The sequence below is a fragment of the Mirounga leonina genome, unplaced genomic scaffold (assembly GCF_011800145.1).
Source record: "Mirounga leonina isolate KUSES-001 unplaced genomic scaffold, KU_Mleo_1.0 Mir_170, whole genome shotgun sequence".
In the NCBI taxonomy this organism is placed as follows: domain Eukaryota; kingdom Metazoa; phylum Chordata; class Mammalia; order Carnivora; family Phocidae; genus Mirounga; species Mirounga leonina.
The window spans coordinates 11161301-11176270 of record NW_023270433.1 but is presented as its reverse complement, the minus strand read 5'-3'; the positions used below and the strand labels follow the sequence as shown (position 1 = coordinate 11176270).

At 41.1% G+C, this 14970-nt stretch overlaps 1 protein-coding gene across 8 annotated transcripts in view; it reads right to left on the bottom strand.

Annotated features, from left to right (window-relative positions):
- DENND1A (DENN domain containing 1A) overlaps positions 1-14970 on the bottom strand; it is a 501318-nt gene that overhangs the window by 234110 nt on the left and 252238 nt on the right. For all 8 annotated transcript variants that reach the window (XM_035015834.1, XM_035015837.1, XM_035015835.1 and 5 more), the window contains one exon: positions 4068-4178. In XM_035015834.1, the coding sequence (XP_034871725.1) occupies positions 4068-4178 (111 nt within the window). The remainder of the gene's footprint in view (positions 1-4067; positions 4179-14970) is intronic.

Below are 14970 nucleotides of genomic sequence, written 5' to 3'. Positions count from 1 at the left end.
AACAGGAACACAAGCAGGGGGAGTGGGAGAGGGAGAAGCAGGCTTCTCGCCGAGCAGGGAGCCCGATGTGGGACTCGATCCCAGGACCCTGGGATCATGACCTGAGCCGAAGGCAGACGCTTAACGACTGAGCCACCCAGGCGCCCTGCCTTCTGCTTTTTAACTGCAGTAATTCTTTATATATTTCAGATATTAATCCTCTGTCGGTTTTACATATGGCAAATATCTCAACTCCCGCTTGTGATGTGTCTTTTCATTCTCCGAATGGCATTTTTTAATGAACAAATATTTGCAATTTTAATCTTTTTCTATATGCAATGTATGTTTCGGATTATTTGATTAAATCCTTCCCTACTCTGAGATCACAGAGATTATTCATTTTGTCTTCCCAAAGTTTTTTTAAAATTTTGCCTTTAAGTCCTTGATCCATCTGGAATTCAGTTTTCACATGGTGTTAAGAAATTGTCTCCCTTTTCTTCCCCATGTAGATAATCAATTATTGAAAAATCCATCCATTCCCCCAGATTTTACAATGCCACCTCTGTCGTATATAAAGAGCCCCCCCTCCCCCAACATGGCCTGTTTCTGCAATGTCTATCCTGTTCCGTCAAGACTATTTGTATATTCCTGTGCCATTACTAACATCCTAATTACTACAGCTCTATAAAAAGTTTTGATTCTGGTAAAGCAAGCTTCCACAACCCATTCTTTTTCTTCAGGTATGTCTTGGCTCTTCCCTTGGACTTTTCTGCATTAATTTTAGAATCAGTTTGCCAAGTACTGTATAAAATCCTAATGGGATTTTGAATGGAACTGCATGCAATCTATAGATCGTTTTAGAGTGAAAGGACATCTTCAATACATCAAGTCTTCCTGTTCATGAACACAGTCAGGCTTTTTCTCCGTCTACTGGTGACCATATGAATATTCCATTTATTTTTAAAGATTTATTTATTTTAGAGGAAGAGAGAAAGCGCGTGTATAAGAGCGAGCAGGGGGAGGGGCAGAGGGAGAGACAGAATCTCAAGCAGACTCCCCACGGAACCCAAAGCGGGGCTCAATCTAACGACCCTGAGATCACGACCTGAGCTGAAACCAAGAATCGGACATTCAAGTGACCAAGTCATCCAGGTGCCTCATGAATTTTCCCTTTTAATATATTAATGTGGTAAGTTATATTAACAGATTTTTCTAGTATTATCAACCTTACATTTCTGGAATAAATCCAACTTAGTTATTATGATCATATTTTTAAATACATTTGCTACTATTTTGTTTAAAACTTTTACAGCTATGTTTATGAGCGAGATTGGCTGATAAACTTTCTTGTAATGTCTCTTCCTTGTGTAGCTGAATGTCAAGGCTATACAATTAAACATTAAAACAAGAAACATTATACAAGAAAAGTAGGAGTGTATTCCCTTTTCTTTCTAGACTCTCAAAAAGAAGCCTAAGATTGAAATGATCTGTTCCTTGAGATGTTTGATAAAACATACCTGTAAAACCATCTGGGCTGAGTGTTTTGGGGGAAAAAAAATTATGTATTGATTCAATTTCTATAAATTAAATAACCTATTCGATTTTTCTCTTTTTGATTCAATTTTGGTAAGTTGTATTCTACTGTCCATTTCATCTTAGTTTTTAAATACTGGCATAACATTGGTAATAGTATTTTCTGTATTTTTAAAAATCTCTGCTGCAAAAAAAAAAAATCTCTGCTACATCTGCTCTTTGTGCTTGCTGATTTATTCTTTAGTTCATTTTAGTTTTGGAAAAGAGCAGAAATAAATTTGTGTGTTTAATCCACTATATCTAAACAAAAAATTACATAGAAGGTACATTCTTCCTTATCTATAAGGAGGCGGTAATAACAGAACTTACTACACACTGATATAGTGAAGATTAAATGAGTTAATAGATGCAAAGTGCTTAGCACAGTGCCTGGCATATTAAGAGCTCAAAAGTGTCACGATCGGGGTGCCTGGGTGGCTCAGTCGTTAAGCGGCTGCCTTCGGCTCAGGTCATGATCCCACGATCCTGGGATCGAGCCCCACATCGGACTCCCTGCTCAGCAGGAAGCCTGCTTCTCCCTCTCCCACTCCCCCTGCTTGTGTTCCCTCTCTCACTGTGTCTCTCTCTGTCAAATAAATAAATAAAATCTTTAAAAAAAAAAAAAGTCACGATCATATTATAGGGAATTTAAATTACACTAATATAATGTCTTTTTTTTTTGTTCTACTAAAGTTTAATACTCCAATGCAATAGTAACAGGTTGCAGACTAGACTCTTTCAACTGTACTTTTATTCTTTTTTTAAGTTTTATTTAAGTAATCTCTATACCGAATGTGGGGCTCGAACTCACAATCCCGAGAATAAGAGTCACAGGCTCCTCCAACTGAGCCAGCCAGGCTCCTCAACTATACTTTTATTCTAACTGGCTTCATAAAGATGTAGCAATAAATCTGGATGGCAATCTTCTCATTCCCAAACTGTCTGGGTATTCAAGCCCTGAGATTATGAACTGCACTTCTAGTTTAAAATAAAATGCCAAAAAAAAAAAAAAAGCTACCTGGGATGTTTTTCCCTCAAGGGCAAAGGCCATGCTTTGATCACCTACTACGTGCTCTGATCCTGGCACAATCAAAAAATTGTGAGTTCCTGACAAGCAAACAATACCAAAGAAATAACAAAATAATGAAGTTATACTAAATACCATAAAGAAAACTAACAGCCTCACAAAGTTTTCATTATTAGGCACCTTGTATTCATGGGTAGATACACAACTGGTTTTATCCATAGACCCTTCATTAGGGAAATTCTCACTATCAGAAGGTCCTTCTACCCTCTCTAACAGAGAAGTACCTGTTAGGCATTCCACTCCCAGTTAATTCCTGTATGCAAGCTTAACCTCAAAAGAAAAATAATACTATAAACAGATATTGAACTTTAGTTAATATATACATACACAATTACTTAGGGGGATATATACTGATTTACTTTAAAATGCATCAAAAAATACGATGGATTGATGGATAGCACGTGGCATGGGCGGATGAATAAATATGTGCCAAAGAAAGAGTAGTCAAATGTTCATGGCAGAATCTAGATCGGGTTATATGGGTGTTCACCATAAAATGATTTCAACTTTCTATGTTTGAGAATTTTCAAAATAGAATATAGGGAAAGATATAAACTCTATACCTGTCAAGTTAAAAAAAAAAACCTAAAATAAATAGAATATGAAAAATATTTATATTATCCATATAGCAATAGTTATTACAATATAAAAGACTTCATTCCAATTTATTAAAAAACAAACAAAAAACAAGAGTCCTATAAGATAAATGGGAAAAGACATTAACAAAATATAAATGGGAAATAAACCCATGGAAAATATTCAGTAACCTCTAACCAAAGAAAAATAAAGCAAACCTGCCATACCACTTTATGCCTATTTTATTAGCAAAATTTAAACAAATATGCATGAATACACACACAATTCTGGCAAGGCTGCAGTAAAAATGGGAACTCATATATGGCTGGCAGCATTCACCATAAACAAGCACAGTGTGTTTGGGAAGCAGTCTGGCAGTCCCTAAGTCACAGTGCTCAGCAAGTCCTTTGACCTGATGGTCCTACTCATTAGACTATGAACTGCATCCATCAAAAGCAGCCAAAAATTGTTCACTGCAGTATTATCTACTAAAGGATGAAACTATGAACAAGCTAAATGGCCATCAAGAGAAGAAAGGTTTAGTAAATGATGACATATCAGTACAATGGAATATGATACAGACATGTAAAAAAATGACAATGATGGAAGCGTATGTGAAAATATGCAAAGTGTTCATACTCAGACCAAATGGAAAACTATAATTGATTGTGAAGCTATAAGAGTCAATGAAAACATGCACTGGCACTGTAAAGAAACATGAATAATTAATGAAAATGACATGTTGAGGGGATTGTGGCTGATTTCTTTTCCTAAAATTGTCTTTCATCTTCCCGATACATCTTTCCATTGAAATAAAATAATTAAAAAGCCCATCTCAAGACTGTCTACTCACAGTGCTGAGCTTGCTGCAGACGATGAGAATCCGGCGTTCATACAGCATACTGGCATACAGATGTAACATGTTGTTTACATCCACGGCCACAAAATATTCTGTCAGATTTCTCTAGGAGAAACAAGAAGGGGAGATTTGTGGCTTATTTCGTTTGTTCTTATTACAAGCGGGATCTTAAAAAAAGTATGAGAAACAGAAGATCATCAGAAAGCATACTCTCCTCTGCCCCTGTCCTATTCTTTCCACCTGGGAGACCGAATCCCGTGCTTGTGTAAAATCATGAAATGCAAAGTTGGAAGAGACCTCAGAGATGAAGCACTTCTGTGTGCTGATTACAGTTTACGTGAGGTCACGGGCAGCACCACATGGCTGTGCCTATCAGTTCTGAAAGGTGAGCAGGACAGGAAGTCTGCAATCTTACAAATGAGGAAAGCAAGCCTCAGAGAGGGATGCCAAGACCAAAAAGTCTCATAAGCGATAAAGACCGGACTGCAGCTCAGATCTTCTGACCCCAGATCCTAGAACTTTCCCAATGTGTCGTACCATACGTCTAGGCAAGAGAAAGGACCCGGGGACCAAAATGCTTTTTGGCACAGAGCCCGTTTCTGTTCGACAGATCCCACCCGCAAAGGCTAGGCATGCTCCTCTCTTGTCATCACTGCCGGCGTCCCCCTCCTCCATCGTTGACATTGTCTAAAAGGGCTCGGCTGGAATTAGAGCAATTTTGAAGATTTACAATTTCCAGGTATTTCACTCAAAAGGGTGGGGGGAAACTGCAGACAAGCAGCAGGAAGTGGTGACAAAGCAGTGTTTTAACTAGCTTTTGTCTGTACCCGGGGCTTCTTTTAATTAGTACTATAGATTGGTACTCTTCAGATTTCAGAAAAAATATAATGTGTTTCATTTCTGCAACCCTTTCTATACCCACCTGACTTTAATAATACACATGAATATGTTAATTTCTTCAATGTTACAGGTTTTCAATGCCACACAATATAATCCTCTGAAAATGAAGGGGGTCAGGGAGGGAAGGAATACTACTTGCCAGGGGTTTGCCGTTTATAATGATGAAAGAGCTATAAACCCATAAGTTCAAGTAGACCAGGTGGATTTTTACATGCAAAATAGCATAAAGTGCTTTTCAACAATATAATGGGTTGGGAATAAGAATGGGCACTTATCTTATGATTTATTGTTCTTTGATTGGAATACCAGGTTAACCATCGACCTTTATAAATAGTGAGTGAATTAATAACCCCATATACTGACTACCTACCAAGTACCAGGTACCGTATCAGGTACTTCGTATGTGTAATCTTACGCAGTTCTCACAAAACTCCAAGGAGGCATTTTCCCCCCAGTATCCAGATAAAGTAAGTCTGGGAGAGATTCAGTAACTGGTAGAGTCAGAATCTGGCCTCAGATCCAACTCCAGAGCCCATACACTTTCCCTTACATTGTCCCACTTAAGTATTTTTAAACATCTATAATATACAAAGCTTTACATACATTATTTCACTTAATCTTTTTTTTTTTTTTTTAAAGATTTTATTTATTTATTTGAGAGAGAGAGAGCATGAGGGGGAGAGGGTCAGAGGGAGAAGCAGACTCCTCGCTGAGCAAGGAGCCCGATGCGGGACTCGATCCCGGGACTCCAGGATCATGACCTGAGCCAAAGGCAGTCGCTCAACCAACTGAGCCACCCAGGCGCCCCGTATTTCACTTAATCTTGAAACCATTCCTTGAACAGGCAGTATCATCTCTACAGATAGGAAAACAGACAACAGAGAAAATGAAGTAATAGGACCAAGGTTATACACTATGTGGATCATCAGTCTCGGGTGAATTTGTCTCTAAACCTGTGCTCTTTGTTAATATCGGTACAAATAGTAGGGAAAACTTGTATTCAGGAAAGGAAGCATAGCATTGGAACAAAGCAGGATCGAAGTACACCTACTGAAAGAGAAGAAGTGCTGCTGTTAAGAACGGTCATCCCATTTATTGAGTAATCCTTCTGTGTTAGACAACAGGTACTCTACCTGTGTTCTCTCCAGTCTTCTCAACAACCCTGAAAAAGGCATCATCATCTCCATTTTACAGATGAAGAAACTGAGGCCCAGGAAGGGTCAGTAGGCTCCAAAGGTCACCCAGCTAGAAAGGGCAGAGCCCCGTTTCAAAACCAAGTCTCCTGAGTCTGAAGCCCTTGCTCTAGCCACCACACAACCTGCCTCCTAACAAACTTGAAAAACAAAAGACAAACAAGCAAGGCAGTCTCAAGTAGCCAACAAGCGGGTCTCTTGCCCAGTGGACTGAGGAGTGCTGAGCTAATGATGTCAGGGTGGGGTTTGCTCCAAAGACCGTGACATGGCAGAACTAGTCTCGCAAACAAAAACACAAGGCCCTCAGCTGAGCATTTCAGTAAAATGCTTAGCTGCTGCTGAATTACATCAATTTTTCTTTTAGGAGAGGATGCAAGTAAAAAGGAAATAGAAATGAGGAGCTTAAAGAAGGCCAGAAAGCCCATTAGCACTTTTGACAGATCCAAAGATAACTCCGAAGCCACCAAAACGTGGCCTCGAGAGTCTGCCAAGAAGCTTCGCGCTGGGTAGAAATATGTTACACAGCTTGCCGTCCAAATAAGGAGACACGGCGTCAGAGACAAACCCTGCACCTTATTTTGGTGGGAGAAAAAAAAAATCGCAAGGATACTTTTGTGGATGGGGAAGGAAACATTTCTGAAACCAAAACACCACTTGGTTGAGGCATAACCCCCAAGCCCAATCAATTTCTGAGAGATTCAGGTGCTTGTTCCAAAAACTCTATACAGGTATGTTAAAAATATGTAACATTTAGCCAAATTCTCTCTAAACTGTCATGTACTTTTTTTGGTATTTCTCATCCCATCTGTGCTGATTACCAAGATATTTGTGTCTAAACAGAAGCTGTCTTTCTTATCTGCTTCCTCCCCTGCCTCTTTCCTTCTGGGATGCCACCCGCCTAGGCGGGTGGGAGTGGGTGGGAGTGGCGACAGCCCTGGGAACTTCGTTCAGCCGTGGGAGCACCTGCAGGGCAGAGCAGGCCTTGGGAGCAGCTGTAGGGAGCATTTACAGTTTCCACCAAACTTCATCTCTGAAGAAAACCCGTTGGCAAGAAGGGTCTCCTCCCTGTGCCTTAAAGCATCCAGTGGCTTAAGCTACACCAACCCTCAATTTCTCAAACCTGTCATACCTTTTCATACCCTCAGGCCTTTACTTCTGTTGTTTCCTCCTCCTAGAATGCTCTTCTCTTCCTTGAGGACACTCACTCACTTTTCAAGACCCAGGTGAAATGTTACCTCCTCCTAAAAGGCTTCCTCGATTCCACATTTGTCAAGCTCCTACACTTTGTGCTGGCATGGTTATTTGTCTCTATCTTATAACCACTTGGTTACAAGTATGTTTTTGTTCCTAGACTGAGGTCCCTCTGGGCAATGACATATCCCAACATCTAGCAGTTTGATAAAAGAATGAATCAGTAAGTAAAGAAAGCAATGACTGAAGACCTCAGCTCCTTAGCTGGAGTTTGAGCAGTGTAGCCTAAGAGAAATACACCAGCCTGAAAGACACCGTGGTATATTAGGAAGAACACAGCATTTGATATCAGAAAACTTGGGTCTAGGTTGGATAAGTGATCAAATACTTAGTAATGGTGAAGGGTTCACAGAAAAAGAATGGACCCTGGCAACTCAAAACCCATGTAAAATAGCTGGGGGTTGGGGGAGGCTGTTGAAGGTATTTGTGGCTACATTTATTAAACGTAAAGAAGGGGCACCTGGGTGGCTCAGTCGGTTGGGCATCCAACTCTTGATTCCGGCTCAGGTCATGATCTCAGGAGCGTGGGATCAAGCCCCGTGTCTGGCTCCGTGCTGGGCACACAGCCTGCTTGGTATTTTCCCTCCCCCTCCTCGCCTCTCCCTCTGCCTCTGCTCCTCCCCTCCCCACCCCATGCACACCCTCTCTCTAAAAAAATAAATGTGTAAAGAAATAGGTGGTTTGTTCATCAGGTAATGGGGAGGGGGCTGCATACAGAAGCAGGTATTCATTTCACAGCCACGTCAGTCATAGGTCTTATGGGTAAGACAAGAGTATAGGGAATAGGGAATAAGGAGCAGAGGGAGCTCCATGGCACACTGTCCTAGGTCAAGACTGTAGCCAGAACATACTATGAGCTTATATTTCTAAGGGACACAAGGTATACTACTCTCCTAGCACTTTGCTTCAGTGGAACCAAGTCTTCAACCTCCCATTTCTGTCTCCTGTAATCAGCCAATCAACAAACACTTATTTAACTCCTACTATGTGTTTAGTACCATCCTGGGAGCTGGACCTGCAGAGATTAAGTAAAGATGATCCCCATTTTCCAGGAGTATAGCCTGGGAATGGGAATGGCATCAGTGTGGTGTGCAAAGTACCATGGTCCAGGCTACACACACTCCAGGGCTGCCTGAGAAGAGCAGACTTAACTTTGCTGGATGGATACATGGGGGCAAGGCTGGGGAAGGCTTGACAGAGGAGAAGACAGCTGGTCTGGGTCTCCCAAGAGGGCTTCACTCAATGGACAGGGGGAGAAGCGTATTCCATGCAGAGACAGAAGCAGGGAGGAGAGAGGAGCTCCAGCAGGTCAGTAGAGTGAAGAGGAGGACACACGGCAGGGGACATGCTGGGGCAGGGGAGCTGGGTTCAGATTCTGTGGGAGCTTAGACTTTCCCCACGGGTAAGAGGGAGCTGCTGAAGGATCATGATACAGTTACATATGTGTTTCAGAAGGATCTTCCTAGAGATCCTATGGAGGATGTCCAGGAGAGGGCAAGTGGAAGGCAGGACAATCAATTAATAGGCTACTGCCATATTCCGGGAAAGAATGATTACAACAAATAAACTACGGAGATGAAAGCTTTGAATATGGATGTGACAGATCTCTGTAAAGTGAAATCACAGGACCTGATAATGGATCAGACCTGAGAAGAGGCGGGGGGGGGGGGGGGGGGGGGGGGGGCGGTGGAGAGAATTGCAGACAACACCCAGGCTTCCAAGTTACTGAGCACCACACTTGTCCACGTGCCCAGTTTTCTTAAAAGGAGTCTACTCATTTAATGAGGGAATCAGCCCTCCTTCTAAAGAACCATCAATCCTATCAAGCATGGTGTTGCTGCTCACCTAGTCTTGGGCCCAGTGTCCTAGACTATAATGCCACCACGGCTAAGTCTAAATCACCACCCCCTCCATTCCCTGACAATTACCTCTCTGTGTGACTCACCTACTGGGAAGGAAAATCTTGCTTCGAGGGACTATTTCCAGTGTCCATGCTCAGAAGGGTTCAGTTTTCTCAGTGCCAGGACGTTTTTAGGCTTAAGGACATTCCGTTTCTATTCATAGAACTCAAGCATTCTTTCAGTTACATATCAATTATGTGCCCATGAGCATTCTCCTGTCCACCTAGCATTCATTACGGGCTCTCTCTGTAGGGCTGGGTAGCAGGAATATGAAGCTGACCACTACTCAGGGCTGGAAAGGGCTCAGGTCCAAGGAAGGTCTCTAGTTAAGTGGGTCAGAAGAGCCTGGAAGTTGAGTTTTGGAAGAGATGTGTGCTACACAAGCTCCTTAGCTTCTCCAGGCTCCTGTTTCTCATCTCTGCAAAGAGATGACGGTGAAGGTCCCGTCCAGCTCTAACCCTCTATGGCTCTAAATCCAGACAAAGAGGAAGGGAAGGCACCTGGCAAGCCTCATTTCCCCCAGGAGAAGCCCCATAATGGCTGCTCGCTTCTAGCTGTCCCTGCTGGCTCCCGTGCCAATCCAGGTGGCTGGGGACTTCGGGCTCACTGTGATCCATGCCCGGGGTGAGGAAGCAGGTGGGGGGTGGGGGGGGTGGGCCAAGGATGGGAGGGGACATAGTGGGGCTTAGAGAAAAAGCGTCTTAGGTTCAATACCTTAGGGAAATGAGATAATCCCCAAACCAAAGAACCGACTCTAAGCTGGGTACTCCTTGGAGCCTTCGAAACAGATGCTAGTCCGCCCCACGGTCTGTCATTTTATTAGTCTTTGTGACTTTCAGCTTCATACACAGTACAGATGATAAAGACTTACTGTACTGTGTCTGGAGGAGGCTTCTAGGCAAGAGGCTTGGTTTTGCCAATGGGTCTTATTTCCTGAAATAACTCCTGCTTAGATTATTTTACCATAATGTAAACCTTTAAAATCCTCAATTGATTTTTTTTTTTTTTTAAGAATTTAGGTTACTTTAGTTGTGTGGGATTCTTAAAAGGGAATTATAAATTTGCATTCTAAAATAATCTGTCTGAGAAAGAATTCCACAAACTCACTTAAGCTATCACATCAGAGAAGTATATTATAGGAAAGAAGGCAGGGTTTACCCGGAGGTCAAATTTTATCCCTCCGTGTGAATGGAAAAACCATTATAATAAACAATTACCTGACAACTCTTAAGAGCAACAATGGAATTCTCTACAATCTCAGTACTTGATAATAGGTCTTCTACTACCACCTCAACTTTGTTTATTTTTGAAAGTCACGATGAGTTCATAAATCTTTTCTATATCATGGTACATCTTTTGACAAAGTGGAAGTCTGGGCAATGTTATATGTAACTGTCCATTCTAAATGCTTTCCGCGCATCATTAACCACTTGGTATGACACCGACCAGATAATTAAGACAGGTTTGTTTAATATTCCAAATGAAGGTCTATATGATTATCCATTAATCAAAAGTAAACTTCAAAACCTAGCTGCTAATAAAAGAATCCCTTCTACAACCAGTTTACAATGTAATTATTACTACATATCTGTTCCTGATCTGTGACTTCTCTTTAATGCAGGTCAACTGTTTAAAATTTATAAAGATTTATGCTCATTTAACTATTGCCTGTATAAAATTCACTCCTATATATATTATCTTGAGATAACTCTGATGAACAATTACATAGTGACAGTTTTTCAGTGAAAAGGAAGAAAATATTTCTACACAAAAATTGTAAAAATAATGAGAATTAACTTCAACAGCCATCTGAAAGTGGAAAGAATTTTCTACATTTGCTTTTTATTAACGTCTTGCAGACATACTGGCTTAAAAGCCAACTGAAAAGAATTATTATTTTCCCTTTTCTTGGGGGTGGCTGCATTGCTCATTCATTCATTCATTCAGCCAATCATTCAGTCATTCCATAAATATATATTGACAATCTACTATGTTCTGGGTATTTACAGAGTGCTAATTATAGAGATGCAGTGATGAAAAAATACAAATCCCTCTCATTATGGAAGGAGAAATGACATTAAACAAGTTCACAAAATTAATTACAGAACTTAAACTGACGATGAGCAATTTCTTAGAAGGGTGTGGGGGAGCCATAGAGCCTGAGGCCCAGGACCCAGCAGCATCTCAGTGCTGGGATCAGACTGACCTGAGTGTGACTTCCGGTTTTCGCATTTACTGGTTACATGACTAGGGGCAAGTTACTTCAGGTCTCTGGGCTTCATTTCCTCTTCAGAGCAGGGATAACAACCACTTCGTAAGCCTGCTGTGAAGATTCCGTGATAAATAGTGCCTGATCTGATCCATGGCAGGTGTTGAATCTATACTAGCTCCTTTCTCTCTTTCTTACATTAACCATTCTCCGAAGCTGTCCAGAACAACCTGATCCTCTGGTGACAGAATGAAGTTCCATGTGCCAAAGTCCTTTTACCCTTCTCTTTGCTTATTCTTTTAAGTTTAACATGTCTCTTAGAGGAGATAATCAATAAATGTTTACAGAACCTCCCATATGACAGGTACCGGAGTCCTGGACTCCATTCCCTCTACCATTTCTAAGCTTCAGAAATTCTGGTGTCAGTGGCTCCTGCTAAGAGACTTGTGTGGTCAAATATACACTCCATGAAAGGACAAATACTGATCTTCACAACCAAGAATGTTAGCAAAACCCCAGAAAAGATAAGCTCCAAAAAGTAATGTGCCCTAGCCCTGAGCCACAACTCAGACCTCAAAAGAGGTTAAGACTGGAATTGTAGGAAAGCCAAGAGAAGAAGGGAAAGAAAAGGACCATCAAAAGCAGCATCTTTCTTGCACCAAGCACTGACCTTGGAACTTTGCATTTATTTATTTATTTATTTTTTGGAACTTTGCATTTAATTCTTCATTTGTTCCTCCCAGTTTTCTTTATTACATAAGGACACTGAGGCTCAGAGAATATAAGTAAGTAGTCCAAGGTCCCCGAGTGGTAGAGCCCGGTGTCTGGCTGTCTCCAAAACTCATGTTCTTTCCACTACAGCAGACTCTATCATATTAACAACCCCATGGTTATTGCTTGTTTCAATTTGCAATGCAGGAATTTAGTCATTTTAAATTAATCCTTGAAAATCACCAAGAGATTAAAATGCAAATTTCAACATGGCTAGAGCTCAATCCTGATTCTATGTCAAAAATCACACAAATTGGTCCTACAAAAGTTCAGATTCTCCTTGGAGGAAAAGCTTTCCTGCTTCACTTCATATTTGAGATGTGAAAAATAATTTTTTCCTCTTTCCTCATGAATATCAAAAGTCAACTGCAGGGAGGCAGGCGGGTATAATGAAAACAAAATGCTTTGGTTCCTTACCAACCTGAGTCACTACACCCCACTTAGGTGCAGACCGTGGGCTGGTAACCTCAGGTCTGTGAGCCCTGGGTCCCTATATATAAAATGGAGCTCACGTCTATCTCTCACAGAGGAGCTGTAAGGATTTAAATGGAACCATGTATGTTAGGAGTCTGGCAGATTGTTTTTATTATTCCCGCTTAGAAACAAACAAGGCCAGCCTTTTACTGATTTGCAAAGGAGGATTTAGGGGACAATGGGTCATACACAGGGAATTGGTTCATTAGTGGCAAAACCAGCAGAGGGAATGCAAATTTTTTTTTAAATGGTGGGGGCAGTGCAGACAGGAATTGGAGCTATGAAGAAGACAGTCCCCCTCCCCCCCGCCGCCAAACTATTTCTAACCTCTGTTATGGCAGTTTTGAAAATTAAGAAATTATCAGAACTTTCAGGACCTCATTTTAAGTTCTTAAGGAACTCTCGGTCCTTCAAGTTAAAAAAAAATTAAAATGATGAACCTAACCTAGGCAATAATTGTTGTAACATTATTTATAATAGCAAAACATTAGAAGCAATCTAAATGTCTATTAGTAGGAGTGGCATAGTTAAAACACTGTAGCGATTTCTAGTAAAATATGGCAGATTAAACACAAATATTTTGTCTTTTCTGTCTGATACCATCCCTGTCTGATACCATCCCTCCCCAACAACGCCCCAGGGAAAGTCACAGTGAAAGACTTTTAAAAGACATAAACCCCAAAGAACAGGAGAAAAGACATTACTGGAAGAGAGAGGTCAAATTTTTAGAAGCCAGAAAGCAGAAGTTACTAAAGAAATGGTTCTCAACCTGGGTCATGCACCCTCAGGGGACAATGTGGCAATGTCTGGAGACATTCTGGGTTGTCATAGCTGGAAGGGGGTGTGCTACCATCATATAGTGAGTAGATCCCAGGAATGTTGCTAACATCCCACAGTGTACAAGACAGTCCCACATGACAAAGAATGATCTGGCCCAACATGTCAACAGTGCCAACTGAGATTGAAAAACTAAAGGAGGATGACTCGGCAGCCCACAAAGGGCAGAACACGAAAGCTGGGACAGAGGGATAGGACACACGCTTGAGCCCAACTCATACCACAGAACTCCAAAAAGGTTCAGGAAATGGAGACACCCAGAAGCTTTGAAGGCTGGAGGAAAGGTGCCAATAAAAATAAGATTCTTCTCTCCCAGCTCACTCTGCTAGTCAACCAGCCTTCTGAAACTCCTCCAGCAAAAGAAGTGTTTACTTTCTAGAGGAACTGAACCAGAAGGCATGGGAACACCAGGTATAGCTAAGGACAGGGGATAAAGCATTAAGTAAAAAATGGGAGGGGGGCTTAAAGAATACATGCTAAATGTTGATATCCCATAACTCACCACCCTCATTCAGCTTCCAGAATGATAATAAATGAAGCTTATGCTCACTGGCAAAAACAAAAACAAAAAACCTCACTAGTTCCAAAGACAAGATTCTGATACTGACATTCGAAAGCTCCCCACATACAGCCCCTAAGTAACCAGGCCTTTCTGATCCATCATCTCCAGTAAAGGCCACCAGGTAACAAGCCCCATTCATGAACACAGAGCTTCCACTTAGCTTTTTAGTGCCTCCGTCTTAAATAGGGCTGGACAGGCACTTGAGGAAATCCTCTACCATCAAAGATACAGAGTGAAACAAACAGGAGAGAGATAACATGGAGGAAGAAAACATGCAGAAAGAACAAATTTTTAGACCTATGAACGAGTCTCAAAGGGATGAGAAAACATACTGCACTCATGAAACAAGATGCCATTAAACAATGAATAATTTATTGAACAACACCAAAAAGCTCTTAGATACATAAACAATGATAGCAGAAAAAATTCAAAAGGGTGAAATGATTTGTTAAAGAAAGTAGAAAGAAGACTGAAAGAGAGAGATGGAAAATAGAAAAGGAAATTACTGGATCAACACAGGATCCTACCACTGAAGCCCCAGAGAAAGGAGAAAAATAGAGAAGCATCTTTTCAAAGAAATAATGTGACACCATTTCCTGGCTATAAAGGACATGAGTTTCTAGACTGAATGAGCACCAAGTGGCCAGCACAGCAGATGAAAAGGACAATTTCAGAATACCAAAGACAAATAAAGGATCCTAAAAAATAAATCAAGAATCAGAATGGCTTACAACTTCCAAGTTTCAAAAGGAAAACTAGAAGTCAACAGAGCTATGTCTTCAAAATTCTGAAGGCAATT